The sequence below is a fragment of the Callospermophilus lateralis genome, chromosome 1 (assembly GCF_048772815.1).
Source record: "Callospermophilus lateralis isolate mCalLat2 chromosome 1, mCalLat2.hap1, whole genome shotgun sequence".
Lineage (NCBI taxonomy): Eukaryota > Metazoa > Chordata > Mammalia > Rodentia > Sciuridae > Callospermophilus > Callospermophilus lateralis.
In genome coordinates, this window is record NC_135305.1 from 167,063,516 (window position 1) to 167,083,572 (window position 20,057).

Here is a 20,057-nt window from a genome sequence, read left to right on the forward strand (position 1 = left end):
AGAACAGTGTTCTCAGCAAGCTGTCATTTGTGCAGGAAGGCTGGGGATATGTAAGTACAGTTTTCCTTGAGTTTGCAAAAGAAAATACTAGCATTTCTTATTTTCCCTTTCTTTGATAAATATTATGTGTCTGTGTATGCTACTTCCTTCTTCTCATTTTCTATTTCCTTGTAGGGTGTTTTAATGTGGAACTTACAACTTAGTCCTTTGTACCATTGACAGAACTGTAACTGAATTTGATGAGTCATTCAAATAGCCCATAATGCATAGCAGTGACCCCTGCGATTGTGCATCTCACTGTGGGGACTTCTTCATATGTCTGAACTGTAGCTGTATCTTGCTACAAGGAAGAGTTGCTTTGTTGTACAGAATTTCAAACATGAGCAAGAGAAGAACATGGATGTTGAGTAGCCAAAGGAGGAGGATTATAGTAGTTAATGACATTTTGTCTCTCAGCTTCAAATCCATTGTGAACTGCCTTGCTCTATGATCATGGATCTTGAGTTCAAAATGTTCTCTTCTACTCTTAGCAATGAAGACTTTGGGGGAAGACCACAGGAAGGAGAGGTGGGCCTTTCTGGTCATCTGATTTTTCACAGGACATCTGACTTTTTTCCATCTGCGGCTGCTTCTGCCTGTACTCCAACAGTGAGTTCCAACTGCAGTTCCCTGTGTGCTAACATCTCACACACTCTTTCTTATCACCACTCCCACATCACAATTCCAAGATTGGGATCCTTACCCCCAAATAGTGGGCCAAATCTGGCCTGGTGTAGCCCACCAATTTCTTCACCACCCATGACTAAACATACTACTTCTGTAAGAAAGATGCTCCTTGGAACCATAAGAGCTTCCCAAGGGACCTTCAGTTTGATGAGAGGCAACACATTGTTACTGTGGGTTAAGCCAGTCAAATTTGGAGTGTTTTGTTATGCAGTAAAGTCTAACTGAAACACCACCATTTAAAAACATTGCTTTCAAGAAATGTTTGCAATGCCTTATTACTCTTAGATTTTCATGAAATTAGGCCTGTTTCTGGCTGTAAAATATGACTCAACCTTGCTCCAAAGGTTTTTTTTTTTTAGAGAGAGAGAGAGAGAGAGAGAGAGAGAGAGATTAATACTTATCTTTTAGTTTTCAGTGGATACAACAGCTTTATTTTATTTTTATGTGGTTCTGAGGATCGAACCCAGCACCCTGGGCATGCCAGGTGAGCGCGGTACCGCTTGAGCCACATCCCCAGCCCTGCTCCAAAGGTTTTAAACTGGGAAAAATTCACATCTTCTTGGCAAATAATGCTACTCAATATGGGAAGTGTACCATTCTTTATTCAACTCCAAATTTTTTCTCAGTTTTAATAATTTCCTCAGATACTTTTTCATTATTTCTCTTGTTGTATAAAATAAGCTTTATAGCTTTAAAATCTTTATAACTGATTTTTTTCTATTTCTTTTTCACTTTTTCTACCACATTTACTTTACTGATTTTCCCCCCAACATTTTAATTTGATGTTTCTTTTCATTCTTTCATAAATGGAGTTTCTCATAAAGTCCACATTTTTAAAATTTAGGGACTGGAAATTTTCTTTCCTTAAGATGCATATTCTACATACACCACATTTTGTTTGTGTGTGTGTGTGTGTGTGTGTGTGTGTGTGAGAGAGAGAGAGAGAGAAAGAGAGAGAGAGAGAGAGAGAGAGAGAGAGAGAGAGAAAGTGTATTTAAATATTTTCTTCAAGGAGAGGACAAGGATGGGAGCCATGCCCCTGCCACCCTCTGCCACTATCAGCGGATACCGCACTCCCTGTCCAAGCAGATGATGGCCAGCAACAGGTATTTTGAAATCGTTCCAGAGGGGTCAAGGCAAAGAGTACTCTGGCATCTTCAAACAAGGTAGAAATACCCCTGATACCCATGACCTCTGGAGAGCTAGGGCTTAGCCAACCCTGGACTACACAAGTACCAGTTCTGGACATGGATAACTGGATGAAACAAGAAGCAACCAGCACTCCCTTTGAGCCAGAGTGGAGTTGGCTCCCAAGAGGAGGTTCTGGATAAAGAAGTCAATAGATGGGCCATCTTCAACCAGAAGCCCTGCTGATCTGCAAGAAGCCATCTCTAGGGTCACCCTGGACAGGGATTCCCCTGAACATAGGTCAGCTAACATCAGTTCTGAATTTCAAGATTTTTGGGTGAATTGAGACAAAAACCTAGGGGGGTGGATTCTCTTTCTGGCTAGGAGACCACAGGCCTGATTCACCCACAGTGAGCTTTTACTTGTGAGTTTCATAGGCAGCTAAAACTTTCTCAGATGGATTTGCTGTATGGTGTGAGAGAAAAACAGAAAATAGGCAAGTTAACATCTTGGCCTCCAATGTAACCAGGGCTTGGTGAGGCCCAGTCATGGACCACTAAGCCATATGCAGTGATGGGTGGCCTTAGCACTTATTGAATGAGGTAAGTTGCCCTCTTGTCTGCCCTGTGGCCTTCCTTATCCATGTACTGGTAGAAAAGATGAAGTTGAATGGAAACTTGGTGAAGAACTTTGGCAGAGATGACCAATGGACCACTAGAGCTCTTGAGTCTCTTTCAAGATGGCAGAGCCATTTTCAAAAACTCAAACTGAATCAAAGTGAAATAGAAATTTTGAACTTCCTGAAGTACAACCACCCCACCCCCATCCCCTATGAACTTGGTTAAAAGGAGACGTTGTTCAGAGGCAAAACTAATCTTGTTGGGATCATGGTGTTTTTTCTTTCTATTGTTGTTGAGCATGTTAGAGCTGCTGACTTTGCCCAGGTGAAAAGTTGCATGGTGGAGGCTTTAAGAGGACCTATCACCAGACATCAGTTCTTCCCCATTTAAAGTTTGGAACTTAACAAAACTTCTGGGGATAATTTCTTGCTTCATGTTCATCTGAAACTGCCCTCCTTAATGTTGGTAATTATAGTTGCCAGATGAGTCTTGCCAATGGCTTTGAACTATTTTAGCACCTCAAGAGTTATTATTGAAGGGCTGGGGATGTGGCTCAAGGGGTAGTGCGCTCACCTGGCATGCGCGGGGCGGCTGGGTTCGATCCTCAGCACCACATAAAAAATAAAGCCAGTGTTCGGGGTCCTGCTTAGCCACTTCGGTCACTACCGTCTCCACGTCTGCCACCGCCACCACCATGCTCTCAGTCCGCGCACCACTCGCCACCATCGCAGACCAGCAGCAGCTGCAGCTCTCGCCGCTGAAGAGGCTCAGCCTGGCCAACAAGGAGAACACGCCCCCGACCCTCAACGCGACCCGCGTCCTGGCCAGCAAGACCGCTAGGAGGATCTTCCAGGATCCGGAGGAGCCGAAAACTAAAGTACCTGCCCACAGCGTGGAGGATGAACCACTACTGAGAGAGAACCCCCGCCGCTTTGTCATCTTTCCTATCGAATACCATGATATCTGGCAGATGTATAAGAAAGCTGAGGCTTCCTTTTGGACAGCCGAGGAGGTGGATCTTTCCAAGAACATTCAGCACTGGGAATCCCTGAAGCCTGAGGAGAGATATTTTATATCCCACGTTCTGGCTTTCTTTGCAGCAAGTGATGGCATAGTAAATGAGAATCTGGTGGAGCGATTTAGCCAAGAAGTTCAAATTACAGAAGCCCGCTGTTTCTATGGCTTCCAGATTGCCATGGAAAACATACATTCTGAAATCTATAGTCTCCTTATTGACACTTACATTAAAGACCCCAAAGAAAGGGAATTTCTCTTCAATGCCATTGAAACAATGCCTTGTGTGAAGAAGAAAGCCGATTGGGCCTTGCGTTGGATTGGGGACAAAGAGGCTACCTATGGAGAACGTGTTGTAGCCTTTGCTGCTGAGGAGGGAATCTTGTTTTCTGGTTCTTTTGCATCAATATTCTGGCTCAAGAAACGAGGACTGATGCCTGGCCTCACATTTTCCAATGAACTTATTAGCAGAGATGAGGGTTTACACTGTGACTTTGCCTGCCTGATGTTCAAACACCTGCTGCACAAACCATCAGAGCAGAGAGTAAAAGAAATAATTATCAATGCTGTCAGGATAGAACAGGAGTTCCTCACAGAAGCCTTGCCTGTGAAGCTAATTGGGGTGAATTGCACTTTGATGAAGCAGTACATTGAATTTGTGGCAGATAGGCTTATGCTGGAGCTGGGCTTTAACAAGGTTTTCAAAGTAGAAAATCCATTTGACTTTATGGAGAATATTTCACTAGAAGGGAAGACTAACTTCTTTGAGAAGAGATTAGGCGAGTATCAGAGGATGGGAGTGATGTCGAATCCAACAGATAATTCTTTTACCTTGGATGCTGACTTTTAAATGAACAGAAGATGTGCTTTTATTTGGCTGATTTTCCCCCCCTCCCTTATCACCCACCTGCCACCCCCCAAAATCAGCTAAAATGAATCCACCAGCTACACCATTGTCCATATGTTCATTAATGGCATCTAAAAAACCGTGTAGCTACCTCAGAATCCTTGTTGGCTTTGGCAAGCAGGCTGTCCAGCTTCCCAGCACTAATGATGACGATCCGGCTTCAAAGTGAGGGACCCTCAAGCAAGCCTGCCCCAGCAGGATTGAACATTTACAACCACCAGAGAGTTCAGATGTTAGTCTCACTGCTATAAAGAAGACTTTAAAGTTTACTTAACTAGTTTGTAAATAAAACTGGCACTTTACACACAAATGAACATTGTATTGTCAAGGGAAAAGCCTGATTTGTTTGGTTTCTACAACAAATGCAAAGTGTTGTATTTACCACTAATGGCCAATTCAAAATTCACTGAACTAAAGTTAAACTTCTGTTGACTAAGCATGTAATTTAGATTTTGTTTTCTTTAATGAACTGAAGAATTTAATAGATTTTTAAGTCAGTCCTGTGTGTATGTAGATAGTCAGTTGGTGCCAATAGAAGATGATTTGTGTATTTTACTCTGGACCCCAGGTAGGGTGTCAACGTGTCTTGCTCAACTGAAGAATGATGTGTTTCAGGGCAAGGAGCTTCTAACTTAAGTCACTGGGAATTGAGGTGTGATTTGGGTGACTGCTAGTGACCCAGTGACATGTGAGGAACAGTATCATTGTTTATCAGGTTGTACTTTCCTCAATTTCTACTTGGTGTGAAAAGACTTAAAGGTCTTTGGATTTAAAATGCTATTATGACTTTTCAGGTCGTCCTTAAGACAAAGTGACCTGTCTCAGCTTTCCTATTAATAGTGGTGAAACCAGAACTGAAATTGGCTCTCCTAGATGTTGTGTTTATTTTTTTTATTTTTTATTTTTATTAATTTTTATTGTTGGTTGTTCAAAACATTACATAGTTCTTGATATATCATATGTCACACTTTGATTCAAGTGGGATATGAACTCCCATTTTTACCCCGTATACAGATTGCAGAATCACATCAGTTACACATCCATTGATTTACATATTGCCATACTAGTGTCTGTTGTATTCTGCTGCCTTTCCTGTCCTCTACTATCCCCCCTCCCCCCCTCCCCTCCCCTCTTCTCTTTCTACCCCCTCTACTGTAATTCATTTCTCCCCCTTATATTTTTTTCCCTTTCCCCTCACTTCCTCTTGTATGTAATTTTGTATACCCCTGAGGGTCTCCTTCCATTTCCATGCAGTTTACTTTCTCTCTCCCTTTCCCTCCCACCTCTCTCGTCCCTGTTTAATGTTAATCTTATGCTCTTCATATCAAAGAAGACATTTGGCATTTGTTTTTAAGGGATTGGCTAGCTTCACTTAGCATAATCTGCTCTAATGCCATCCATTTCCCTGCAAATTTTTTCCATTCAAATGTTAATTTCAGGTAGGGGTATAGTTAACAGCCAGTTTAGATCAATCTATCTTTGAAATAAAAAAAACCAAGGTGTTACACAGAAAAAAAAATAAAAAAATAAAAAATAAAGATGTTGTGTCCACCGAAAACTAAAATAAATAAATAAATATATATTTTTTTAAAATTCTCTTTCTCTCTCTCTTTCCTCTCTCTCTCTCTCTTTAAAAAAAAGAGTTATTATTGAAGTTCAATGAGCAGAAAATAAGTACTTCTGTGATAGTAGGTAACTGTAGTAGATGTAAAATTATTTTCCTATGGGATGATTATTTGCATAGTCATTACTAAAAGAGCTAAATTGCATTATGAGAATATGACTAATGTCAATATTTTTATAGCCTGTGTCTATATTATATAATGTATACCGAGGAATTTTTTTGTTGTTCAAATTTAGCACATAGACTTCTAACTGTGAAACTGTTAAATGCATTAAAATAGGATATTGATTTAAGGAAAAATCTTGGAATACCTAGTATAATGACTGATTTTAAAGAAAAAAAAAACAAATATCAATTCTAAATTATGCTGTTACTTTAATTAAATAATATACTTGAATGTACATAAAATGGCTTCTCATACCTTTAACCAATAGTGCATTTTGAGTTAAAAAAAATATTTTCATTAACCATATCAGGTATGCTTAAATGTTTGCCTTTTTTCAATAAAAGAGTAAAAATAAAGTAAGATTTGGGTTTATTTTGGTTTTCTTTGTGTTTGTGGAATTTTTGGGGGGGGCTGGGGGATGTTTTCTGTTTCTAGATTGGTCTTTCATATGTGTGTAAAATTAAGGAGAAGAAAGCTAAAAGCAGTCAGGTGGAAGGCAGTTCAACATCTACTTGGACCTATTTTAAGGTTTATGGTAGCTAAAGATCACCCCGCAAGATCTAGGTGAATGGAGCCCAGGGCACCCAGGCAAAATTAAATCGGGAGTGCTCTTCCACAAAAGATGAGCCCTGTGACCAGGTGCAATGACACACACCTGTAAGCCCAGAGGCTTGGGAGGCTGAGGCTGGAGGACTGCAAGTTCAAAGCCAGCCTCAGCAAAACTGAGGTGCTAAGCCACTCAGTGAGACCCTGTCTCTAAATAAAATTCAAAATAAGACTGAGGATATGGCTCGCTGGGTAGCTTCAATCCCAGGTAACCCATGCCCCCCACCCCCAAAAAACATGAGCCCTGTGGATTTATGGGGCTCCATCCTGACTGTGCTGTGTGATGGAGAAATGGAAACAAAGGTGCCAGGCCTGGGTTTGCTGCTGGTCCGTGCTGGCATATGGACTGCTGGTGATGGTGCAATATTGTCCCACATGGATTGGGTGGAGGTTGGTGTCTGAAGGCAATGGCTCCTTGCCGTCCACATATACCTCAACAGGTGGGTTCCCCATAGTGAAAATCAGAATAATGTTGATGGGCATACTGGATGTGCTGGCATGGTGAGGAAAGGAGATTCTGACACAGGTGGATGTACTGGATGTGGTGCCCATGAAGCCGGCCCATGAACCCATTATCTGTAGGCCCCAGATAATGGCCAGGAAGAGTGTTGTGAGTACTAGAGGACTGGCAAATGTAAGTGAGATGTGACTAGGGCCAAGGGCAGTGGGCCTAGACAGGGTCCTTTGAACACCTTCTCCAAATAAGGAGTGTAGGAAGAAGGATGAATTAGACATGCTTTAGAGTGATAGGGATATTCCTCTGCTAATATAGCTTTCCATCACATACAAGAACTGGTAATGATGGATTCTCCCAAATAAAATTCATAGAAATCAAAATTAAAAGATTTTAAAAACACTAGCCGGGTATGGTGTGCATGCCTGTAGTACCAGTGACTTGGGAGGCTGAGGAGGATCTCAACTTTGAGGTCAGCTTGGATAACTTAGTTATATCATCTCAAAAACAAAAGTCTTGGGGTGTACAGCTCAGTGGTTATGGTGACCCTGAGTTCAATCCCCATGACTGAAAAATAAAAACTAAGAAAAATTTTGAAGCATATACATGAAAAGGATTTTTGAATATAAAATTTTACCCATGACCAATCTTTACCTCAACTCGCTGGTGGAAGAGTTGGAGCAGGGTAGTCAGGACTCAGGCTCTCACCTTTTCTCATGCTATTGTACAAGACAGCTGGGGGAGCTGGACCCTCACAAAAAGTAGGAGTGACATCAGGAAACAGGTGACCTCATTTCTGTGCAGCAGCTTCAGCACAAGTGACATATCTACTCTAATACTAATGAGCATTTTTTTCCCCTGCAGCATGCCTGAGGTCTGAGGTCACAGTGACTGGGTGAAAGTTCCCTTGATCTGTGTGTAGACAGGGATGGAGGAGGAGAAATGTACCTGTGAAGGGATTCAAGTTACTGCAGAAATCTTGACCTAAACACTCCTTGGTACCTCTCCACTGAGCTGAGGGCAAGAAAAAGTACCCAGAGGAAGACCTGAAATTTGAGGTTAAGATGTAGAAAATACTGGAGAGAAGGCTGGAGGACAAATGACATCTCTTGAAACCCACTAGCTCTTCCTGTCTTTCCTGGTGTTCTTCCTCCCACATGCTAACTAAGCAGTCTCATGTCATCCTGACTGCAGACAGCCATCCAAACTCCACAGAGAACTGATGGGGACGGCAGAGCCTGGATGCTAAGAGTTGAGCAAACATCCAACAGAGAGAGCACAGGGTTAAGTGTGGATTCTAGAACCTTCCTGCTAAAGACCAGTGATAGCCAGAGCTGCGACCCCTCCCCCCACCCAGAGGGTTTAGAAAGCCAGGGATGGTTAACCACATTTAGAAACCTCAGGGGACAGGCACCAGTTGTAAAGAAAAGCATAAAATGCAGAACCACTGCCCTTTGTTGAATAAAATAGATACTAAGAGGCATAAATACTCTAAAGCACTGAGAAGCTCTAGCACCTGGGGTCTGAGACAGGTAGGGTTGGGGAGGTTTGCACCCATGTCTCTCTGAAGGAGAGGAGGAATAGCAAAAACAAGAAGACAATGGGTAAATGTCAGGAATTGGGCAAGCTGACATACTGCAGCCACCTTGGCAGAAATGCTTTCAACTTAGTTTCCCATGGCTTTCTACTGATTCTGTTTATTGGTATTGTTCTTATATTCCTTCCCAGAATACACAACACTAGAGCTTAGTCACAGATACCAGGTCCAGGTGCTTCCTACCTGTCCAGTGCTGCTGCAGCTGCCACCCTGAGCAGATGCCAGTGTCAAGCCCAACTGCCTGTGCATGCCAGGTGAAGGGGTGGAAAGCAAGGCTCAGTACCAGGGCTGGCAACAGTGCAGTGGCCAGTTGGTGGGATTTTTAATACAGCAAAAACAAAAGTATTTTTAAACCAGCCTCAGTGGTATACCTCTCCTCCTACATCTGCAGTCTGTTAAGATGGCCATGAATCTGAGGGAGGACCATAGCCCCTAATTCCTGCCTCCTCATCCCTGACTTGTAGTTCAGACGGGCTATAATTGAATACTGATGAAGAGGGGGCAATAGTTACTTGTTAGTGACAAGTAAAAAATACACTGCCATAATCACAACTTGCACAGAGACCATCACAACTTTATACAAAAAGTGCTTCTATGAGGATCTGACCAACAATTGTATGGCAACCTCAAATTGATGTCACTCTTGTTTTTAACCATGGTGGCCAAGGTTTACTATTTTAAAATAGCAGATGTAATCCTCATCATTTTTGCCTTTAAATTTTGGTCTTGCCTCTGCCTTATTGCCCACAGTTTACAACAAGATGCATATTCCCAATACAGTGCTCAGGTACCGTTATAGTCGGGGCACAACGTGGGATCCAAGTCCTTGATCCCCTAAAGAAAAAACTGAGCAAAAAACACAGAAGTAACAGGCAAACAGGCAAAGTATGGAATTGCTTTTTAAATATGTCAATGGATATTTATTTATGTGCAGTGTTGAGAAATCGAACCCAGTGCGTCACAGGTGCTAGGCAAGTGCTCTACTGAGCTACAGCCCCAGCCCCAAAGTAAAGAATTGTTGGCGGTGAAGGTGAAAACAACGTTTCTGTAGGGTAGACTGGAATGGGCCGAGCAAGAGAGAGAAACTCAAGACCCCCATGTCTGCAAATGGATCTTACAAGCTGGGCTCTGAGGCATTCGCTTACCTATATGGACCTGATTGAAGACCTTACACTATTTGTTCCCACCGATTATCTTTATAACACATGACAAAAACACTGTCCAATTTTCCCCATTGGTTACTCTACAAAGTCAAATGAGAGTACTGACCACTTCATCCTCATTGGTCATTTTAGAATGCCAAACCTTCAGGAGGGAGTTTGACAGGGCAATAAGTCCTCAGTGGCGGGCATTTTCATGTCAATGGAACTTACCCTAAACAAAGACTGTGATGACCGCCAGCTAGGAAGCGAAACCAAGCGATTCCCATTATTAACATTAGCCACTTACAAATAGTGCATTCCTTTTACTGTGAGCTTCCTCCACCAGGGTGGCTAATTTCCTCCACCCACTCATGTTTCCTCTGTTTTACAAAACCTAGTAGCCACCAGGGACAGAGAAAAGGACAGTGGAGGCCTCCGGGCCACCCTCCGATTCTTGGATATCCACAGATCAGTTGGGTTTTTACCCCCACGCTCCTGGTACAAGACAAAAACACGTTTCTGCTGCCCTTGGCCAAGCAGGCTCACCTACGTCTCGCCCCGGAGGAGCGGAGAGTACCCACCACCTCCGGGGAGGACAGGAAGCACGAACCCAAGGGCAGGGAGGGAAGCCAGGAGGTGCGGACGCTGGCGCGGTGAGCTGGGACCTCGGCGCGCGCAGGTGGCGTCATCAGGGGGCGCGGCTAGCGCTGGTCATTGCGGTGCCTGGCGCGTAGTGATGACGCCTTCTGTAGCCAGCACAGGTGAGCTGCTTGAGCGGTCGTAGGCGCTCTTACTCCAACGTGGACAGAGAGGTTGTGCTGGACTCCAAAGCGAGAGTCGTGCTGTATGGTAGCCGAGTTTGTGCCAAAGAGTTCTTTCTGGACAGAAGCGAGAAAGTACGTTAAACTCCAGGCCACCCTTGCTGTCTGTGACTCTTTGCCTGTAGGCCATGTTGGGGTTGAGCTTTGTCACTGTCCCCAGACCCTTTGGACAAGCACACCTGTGTCGGGTAGGGCATGCTGAAACTATGTTCCCGAGACCCACTGGAGCCTGAGGAGTGAAAGCTACAACTTCCCACAGCAAGGAGCGCTGGGAAACGTGGTTTATACAGTGTTGGTACAGTGTTGCAGCTATTTTCCTATCAGGCGATTTGGGGAAAGCATAAGGGGTGGTGGTCACTAAGCCACCATCAGTTGGGTTGTGCTCCATCTCTGCTTATCCACTGACACTGGCCGCCCCCGCCCCCGCCCCCAGCCATTTCCCCTCCCCCAGCTTCCTGTGAGCCATGAAGCACCACCTTGCCACTGGGGTTCTTCAGAAGTCTGGTTCCAAAGTTCCTGCCCATGGCACAAGGCTGTGAAGGTAATTGTGGCAGGGATAGGCTGAACTTCTGTGGATTCTGTGAAGGAGAAATATTTGTTCTGAGAGGCTGAGTGATGGGCTCATCTACCTTTTTTTCCCCCTCTTTATAGACTAGTTTGAGAACAGGGTTGTGATAGATACAGGGATTCCTTTAAGTGAATAGCTTTGTAGCTCTTATTGGCAGACCCCAGCAGCTCACCACCAATGTCTTTCTGAGTTTTTGTCTCATAAATTTGAACAATGAAATCCATGGATAACCATGGCAGGAGGGAGTGAAAGCAGTAAGATATATTTGCGTGAGAAGGAAAGGCAACTCTGAAAAGGTTAAAGGGAACCTGATAGCAGGTTTCCACTTAGATATACTAGCCTAGCACCAAGACTGTTAGTTACAATCTATGGCAAACAAATATTGGAAAAGTACCAAAGGTATAGGTTCAGCCCATAACCTTCTAATTGGCTGTGTCCTTTTTAGCCCTTGAGTTTAAACATTCCTATAACTTCCATTTGGGTCCACCCTCACTTCCATTTTCCCTACCATTCTGGGACAAAGACTTATTTGGAATGTTTCTACAGGCTAACCTCCTGGAGCAGCCTTTGTATAAGGCACTCGCCTAGCACATGTGAGGCCCTGGGTTTGATCCTCAACACTGAAAACCAGCCTCCACCTCAGAGCAAAGCCTGTCCAAGGAAGAGGGCGTGACCCTTGTCCTTGGAAAGTCCCACAGAGCACTCCTAGGCACCTACCCACCTGAGTTGTTTACCTACAAATAACTAGAGAGATCTGCAGAGCCAGGTGTCCTTGACTCAGTTAGGCTAGGTGGGGACCCATAGCAACCCACCAATCAGCATGAGACAGGGAAAATACCTGGGATGCCAGATGATCCTCCCAGTAGTTTATGGTGGTTGATAACATGTTGGGAAATCATGTAGTTCAGCACGTACTCCCCTCGTGGCTTAAACCAATCAGTTCAAACAAATCCCCCTCTTGAACTAACCAATCACCCCTACCCAACTTATTCCCGGCAGTGAATGTGCTAATCATGTTTTAGAGTTGTTTTATGATTTTTCTGCGGTGTATGATGATTTGCTAAGAGATGCTGTGATGTATGTGAAGTCCCTGCCTTCCCCAAAGAGTGTATAAAACTGCTGCAAACCCTGGGCTCAGGGCCTCTCAGCGTCACCAGTTGCTGTGTGTGCGACGAGGACCGAGCTAGCTTGCAATAAACACCTCTTTGCTGCTTACATCGATCTTGGTCTCTGGTGGTCTTTTGGGGATCCCGAATTCGAGAATAACAAGCACCACATAGAAATAAATAAATAAAATAAAGCTAAAAAATAAAATAAAAAATTAAAAAAAAAACAAAACCTGAGTTGGGGCCTGTTATCTTGGTTGCCTGATCTTTTTCTTATCTATTCTCCTATTCACTGTGACCAAAGAGGAACTAATACATTTGGGGGCCCATTGCTAGAGAAGAGGAACCAGGTGATTGATTGTATGTACAAAGCCTGGGAGAAAGGCTAATGACTTCTCTAGAAACTTCTTCTTTGGATACTTGGTAAGAGGTGCCAGGAGAAGAGGCAGAGCTCCTGGCCTGGCAGATTGCAGCCATCACTGATCAGCAAATGCACATCCAAGTTCATATCATCATATGTGTAAGTGCATGGCCCACAAATGAGCGGAGGCAGGAGAAGGGAAACAAACCTCGTGTCAGCAAGCTTCCGTTTATTCTGTAGTGAAGTCAAACAGGCACGGAGGGCTTATTTTCTTTGTATATGAAATTGCCCCCAGGATGCGGAAGGAGTCTGGGTTTTATAGTTTTACAGTGAGGGCAAATTAATCATTGGAGACTGTGGAAATGCAGTTTGCACAGTCAGGGACCTAGTTGTGCAGGTTAAAATTTTAACTCAGGCAGTTGTAAAAAGTTTGAAACTCCTTGTCACTGGAAAAACCTCACAACTCGGTAATCACTGCTTATCTTCTTTCCTCTGGGACCCATTGTTACCTAGAGCTTCACTATGCTTAACCTTTTACCAGGACTCATCTGCAATGGTCCGGGGCCCAGTGTTTCAGAATTTTCCTTCTTCTTTAAGGACCCATTGTGGTTGGGAATGGGTAAATATTTGCTTTTGGTGGAGATGCTAGGGATGAACCCAGGAAGGGGTGAAAGTTTGCTTTTTCCCTCAGGCCCCATTGATAGTATTGCCTAATTCCCCCTCCCTCCTCCTGAGTCACACTGTCCCTCTGTTTTTCTTGGGGGAGCTGTCTTGTAGTAATATTATTTTCCATTACCCTTTAATATGCAGGCACCAGAAGGAGGGAGTGGACTCCAGTAGACCAGAGTGGCTTATGCCATGACAGAATGATTTTAGGGTCCAGCATGGAATCCTGGTGTTTTTGTTGTTGTTGTTTGTTTGTTTGTTTGTTTGTATGTTTTGATTTTTGCTGTTTACTTTGAAGTAGCGACTGGAAGCTAAGTCATTCTCCACACCACAGTGTGAACAAGAGCAGAGCCAGAATCTAATACATGTAATTAATTCATTTTCCAGGACTTGTGGCCATTTTTTAATGTCACAGTTGAAGAAACATTTATATTATAGAAGTGAAACACTGAGAAAGGCTATGTGGGTTGTCCCAGCCATATCTAAAGAGTGGCAAAGCCCAGGTTGAATTCAGGTTGATCTGGCTACAGTGGATGACCCTCAGCTCCTTTCCTCACTCAGAACAGGGAATGTGTCAGCAACAATAGGGGCAGCAGCTCAAGGAGTCATCCTGGTTCCCATGGGATACTCTTTCAGTGGCAGCATTTTGACCTCACAAAATAAGTGATGTAGAGTTTTCCATTTTAATAAAGAGTTTCATGTTCATTTTCTTTCATACTTCTCACAAGAGCTGAAGAAAATGCTACCTACATATCATGGGTGAAAAAATGGAAGTACTGAGAAATTAAGTGATTTGCCAATGGATTTGCAACTAGTAAGCAACATATCAAAGGCTAAGTTCAGTGTTTCTGTTAGTATGAGCCCTTTTAAGGGACAGTCCTCATTTTTTTAAAATTAGCCCTTACAATGCCTAATAAGAAGTGTAGGGCTATGGAAAATAACATTTCTATAAGATAGCCCCCAGGTTCAGGGAAGGGAGGGAAACTAGCCAAACAATTAGACCTCTCCCAACACATCCTTTCCCAGTAACAGTAGGCCCCAAGGGAAAAAGCAAACTTTTCATCTCTTCCCAACCACAATAGGTGCTGAAGGGAGGAGGCAAATACTGAAATACTGAGCTCTGGACTTTGACTCTCCCCCATTACTGATGAGTCCTGGAAAGAGAAAAACAAATAGTGAAGCTCTAGGTAACAGTGAGTCCCAGATGAACAAGGTAAGAAGTGAACACAGAGTTGTGAGCTGTTCTCAGCGACAATGAGTTTCAGACTTTTTACAACTTTTTTCCTGACTGCCTAAACTGACCCATTTGCCTCAGTCTTCAATGATTAATTCACCTCATTGTAAACTAAAACTCGGACTCCTTCTGTAACTGACAACCATTTTCTACCCAGAAAATGAGCCCTTACGATGCCTGACTGATTGTCTCTACTGCAGAATAGAGAAAAATTTGCTGATCTTTTTTGTGTTTTCATAGGGTGATGAAACCATGTTGGTTATTTTTGATTACAGGAAGCTGATCCAAATCAGGAATAAACCTGTTTGAGAAAGGAGGTGGAGTCTTTCACCTAATTCCTATATCTAAAGCACCCTGAGAGGTTTGCTTTCCCCATCCTTCAGTGGGTCTTTTTCTTCCCCTTTGTATCATGATGGACGTTTTGGTTAACATGTAATTTTTAATAAAGTGTTTCTCTCTGTGTTTTTTCCTTATTTCCCGAACATAGCAAAGGTGAACTTCATGAAATCAATCCATCTGTGAGACCCATGGAAAAGTTCTTCACTGAAAAGAGTGTGCATAATTTTCTTTGTCATTGCCAATTCACATTGTAAGTGTCATTGCATTGATAATTGTATTAGAAATAGTGTATATAGAGAGGAAGCCCTCTTCATTGTTGTTAATGAAGTAGAATTACTTTCTAATCATAACATTTTGCTTTAGGGATCATACCAATTGTTAGTTATTGAAAGACATGTACTTTACTGTTTCTCCATGGTTCCATGGTGAAGGACAATTTTTAAACAATTCCAAACTGCTGTAGAACAACACTCATACGAGATACAATGAAAATGCATATGTAGAAAAATGAGATGAAAACATCTGAGATACTCACAATGCAAATCTTGTTGGTGTTGGTTTGTGTGTCAGTGTTAGATGGTCCATGCTTCTAAAGGTTGAGTCTGGATTCCTATGCTGATCTTTTTACGATGGAGGCATGGTCTGTACCAGCTACATCTGCAGCCCACATATGGAGAAACATCCCTCTAGAATGTGGTGACTCTCCCTCAGGATGGTAGGCCATGCCTTAGCAGTGCAGTTGTCCCTCTCAAGGGGCCTGCCTGAGAACTCATTGATGGTAGATTAATAGCCCTTCTCCAACAGTGAAAAACCTAAAGAGCTTTTATTTATCTTTGTTTTATCTACCAATATTTACCCTGTTGGGAATTAAAACTGAGAATTTAAAAAAACACTGCATTCAGTTAAACATATTACATATTAACACACATAGAATTATTAGTAATATGTGTGTGTGTTTATTTTAGATGTAAGTGGACACGATATTTTATTTTTATGTGGGGCTGAGGATAAATAAAACCTGGTGCCTGCCTCACGCATGCTAGGCGAGCGCTCCACCTCTGAGCCACAACCCCAGCACCAGTAAAATATATTTTGATCACAAAAAATATCAAGGGAAGAAGTGGCGTTGTTGGAAAGTTTTAAAAATCTTGCTGTTTGGCTAATTAAAATACAGCCAGATTCCCCTCTTTCTACATTTTATGTTCAACCTGTGTCATGTAACCTGTAGAAACATCATCACTATACTTTTGAGAGAATTAGAATTAAAAAGGCAAATAGCATTTTTCTATTACAATAAAATAGCTTTGAACCTGTGGTCCCTTAGAAGCAACTCTTGTTTTCCCACAACCTGTCTTGATAATGCTGCTGTATATCATTGCTTTTTACCATGTTCTACTGCTCACAGTGGCTTGTTTGTATATAAATATGTTTTTCTATTTAGGAATATTTATTTTGTTCTTGTGTTTACCTTTGCCTACTCAAGCCTTTAGTTCCTTGGACCCTTTTTTTATTTAAGCTTATACTACATGACTTGGCAGGGATTTTTCCTTACACTTTGTTGAGGTATGATTGATTTATAATAAATCAGACAGGTTTAGGTTGTGCCCTGAAGAACCTTCAGCACATCCTTCATAATAAATATATCCATTCCACCCAGAATTTTTCTGCTCCCCCTTTATTACCCTCTTATTTGCATGAAACTGCTGCTGTGCATTTTCTCAATCTAATCTTGTGTGTGTGTGTGTGTGTGTGTGTGTGTGTGTGTTGTCAATGGACCTTTATTTTATTATTAATTTACTTATATACAATGCTGAGAATTGAACCCAGTGCCTCACACATGATAGGCAAGCACTATACCACTGAGCTATGACCCCAACCTTTTAATATGTTATATAATCATACATTCTATGTGTTCTTGTCCATCTTCTAGCATATTTTTGAGTTTTACATGTTGTATCTATGCCTTCTATTTCAGTACTGAAAATTTCTTTTGTATATATTAAAATTTATCCATTCACTTATTCACCCTTGATATACATGGAGATTTAGCTCTCATTAACACACTTGCTGCAGACATTTCTCTGTGGTATTTGTGTAGAACCATGTTTGCATTTCTCTCAGTTGATACACAGGAGTGGAATATGTTGACCATGAGATTGGTGTACACTTTAAGAATCTGCCAAGCACTTTCTTTGCAACTGTTCCACATTGTCAAAATTTTTAAATTTTATTTATTCATTGGTATGTGGTGCTGACAATGAAACCCAGTGCTTCACACATGCTAGCCAAGCACTCTACCACTGAGCCAAACCCCAGCCCTCTCCAACTTTTCTCTTTTCTGCTGTTTTAACTCTTATATTTAAATCTGTATAACTCTTCTATTCTTTTTTTTCTTTTCTGCTGTTTTAACACATTTAAATCTGTTTTAACTCTTTTGTATTCTTTGCTCTTTTACTGCATTTTAGATTCAACTTTTCAGTGTCCAGAGAAAAAAAGGTGTACTGTGGGGCTGTGGTTGTACCTCAGTGGTAGAGTGCTTGCCTAGCAAATGTGAGGTGCTGGGTTTGAACCTCGTCATTGCTGAGGCTGGCTTTATACTCTCAATCCTCCTGTCTCAGTCTCCCAAGCCGCTGGGATTACAGGCGTATGCCACCGCTCCCGACATCAAAAATCTTTTGATTTTTATTTTATTCTATTTATTTATTTATTTGTTTGTTTATTTTTACCATTGAGTTAGTTTCTTCACTCAGCAAAGAATTGAACAGGACAGAAAGATAGTAAGAAAGCAGCAGGATTTTTGCAAGAGCAAAGGTAGATAAGTAACAGACTTCTCTGAAGAAAAGGTACCCTGGAACCACAACCTGGAATCCTAAATGAAAGTACTGACTTGTTCTTTTCATAGGTTTTGGGCCTTCCTCCTTTTTCAAACTTTTCTCCCTCTACTCTCTCCTTACTTTTGCTCATCGGAATCACGTGTGCACACATCTATTTTAGTCTTTCTGCTGATTCCCCATTTGTGTCCACGGGCACATTTGTCAGCTAGGAATTTGGCCTTATTAGGGGACCCTCATTGTGCGCTTACTGTCTGGATCTGCCTCTGGCTTCTTTCTTCACCATCCTGGCCTTACTGCCCACACTGTTCTAAATCTCCCTCGGGTTGTTATCTGAACATTTCTTTGATGGGTTGTGAAACTTATTTATAAGTACTTAACTTTTTTTATGTCCATCATAAGTGGTGCTATTTCAAAAGTTCAATTACTGCTGAAGGCAAATAGCCATGTCTGTAATTCCACCCACTCAAGAGGAAGAAGGCACAAGTGAAAGCCAGCCTGGAGAATTTAGTTGGACACTTTCTCTAAGTAAATGAATAAATAAATAAATAATACTAACAGTAATATAATTGAAGGGGGCTGGGGTTGTGATTGGCCCTGGAAGTGATCCTTAGAACTACACGCCCCCCCAAAAAAAAATCACTGTCTGATATTTGTTGCTATGATATAAAGGAACTATTGATTTAAAATAATTTTTACAATGACTTTAATATTTAACTTTATTTGCAGAATTTATCCTTTTATTTTAAGTTTTAATCTTTCATCAGTAAAATAAATTTCTACTTATTAGAATTTTAGGAAGTACAGATAAAATGAAAGACAAAAATCATCATATTATAGTGTGTTTTTTTTTAATGTTTGAAATGTGTTTTATGTGGACTTAAAGTTCCAGTATTTCCAAACATTCGATAATGACATTATTGGATTTGAACTGTAAACAAACAAGCAACAACAAAAAAAAGATGGTAAAGCCTAGGAGAAATAAATAGAACAGAAAGCCATACAGTGATGATTTTCTTCTCTCCCAAGATGAACCTTAAACACTGGCCACAAGTGGAGAGAAAGCGTCTCATCCAAACTGGGAGTGACAGTCTCTAGAAACACTAATCTCTTTTAAGACAACTTCTCCTGAGGTACTGGCCGGTACTGGCCACTAATACTGCCAGCTCAAGGACTCAAATTCCTGAGTGCCCAGACTTGACACACACACTAAATCACCCACAACTTACATAAGCCAAGTCCCCTCCATTGTTTGGGGGCTCATTTTACTTATTTATTTTTAGAGACAGAGTCTTACTGAGTTTCTTCATGCCTCGCTTTTGCTGAGGCTAGCTTTGAACTCATGAATCCTCCTGCTTCAGACTCCTAAGCTGCTGGGATTACAAGGGTGTGCCACCACATTTGGCCAGAAATACATATTTCACTCAATTTCTCTTAATGGTATAACATCTTGTATAACTATAGGATGCTGGCACAAGCAGAAAGTTGGTCTCAGGTAGTGCAGCTTAAGCTTGCTCAGATTCACCAGTGTTACATATACTGGTATGTGTGAATGCTTCTGCAGCTTTATCATGTGTGCAGATTCATGTGCAGATTACCAGTCAAGATAGAGGGTTATATCATAAGCATTCCTCATTCTGTCCTTTCTAGATTTCCATAAAACTTTGTGTAAACTAGTATTATTTCCTCCTTAACTTGTTTCTAAAAGCTGTACACAGTGTTGCATGCCTGGAATTCCAGGTACTCAGGCAGATGGGGGCCACCCATAATATTCTCATTTCAACAACGTTGTGTTCATGAACTACACATTGTGAAAATTTTGTGGATCAGCTCTGTTCAACCAGCATCAATCTCCATGCAAGTTGCTGTATCTGTCAGTATGTTTGTCCATGTTATTGCTCCATGGTGTTCCATGGCGTGGAAATGGAGCCCTTCATTGGCCACCCCTGAAAGTACATTGGGGGTGTCTTTAGTTTTGTGGGTGCTTTTGAATCAAGCTGTGACATATGTGATTAGGGATATTTTGGAACGGTTTCCATTTTTCCAGCATAAATGCCAAGGAGAGCCACTTTTGGGACTATGTGTAATTGTTTAAGAAAGTGCCAAATCTATTTTTAAAGTTGCTCTATAACTTTACATTTCCACCA

General features: G+C 41.9%; 1 protein-coding gene across 3 annotated transcripts; it reads left to right on the plus strand.

The window, feature by feature from the left end:
* The first annotated feature begins 2,523 nt into the window (after positions 1-2,523).
* Positions 2,524-4,338, plus strand: LOC143408209 (ribonucleoside-diphosphate reductase subunit M2-like). Of its 3 annotated transcripts, none has more exons than XM_076867693.1 (2): positions 2,524-2,534; positions 3,738-4,338. In XM_076867693.1, the coding sequence occupies exons 1-2, from the start codon at positions 2,524-2,526 to the stop codon at positions 4,336-4,338; spliced, it is 612 nt and encodes a 203-aa protein (XP_076723808.1). The 3 variants fall into 3 exon arrangements, with proteins under 3 accessions (XP_076723808.1, XP_076723817.1, XP_076723799.1); XM_076867684.1 differs by lacking the exon at positions 2,524-2,534 and adding an exon at positions 3,169-3,351 and having other exon boundaries at positions 3,487-4,338; XM_076867702.1 differs by lacking the exon at positions 2,524-2,534 and having other exon boundaries at positions 3,166-4,338.
* Positions 4,339-20,057: the final 15,719 nt, after the last annotated feature.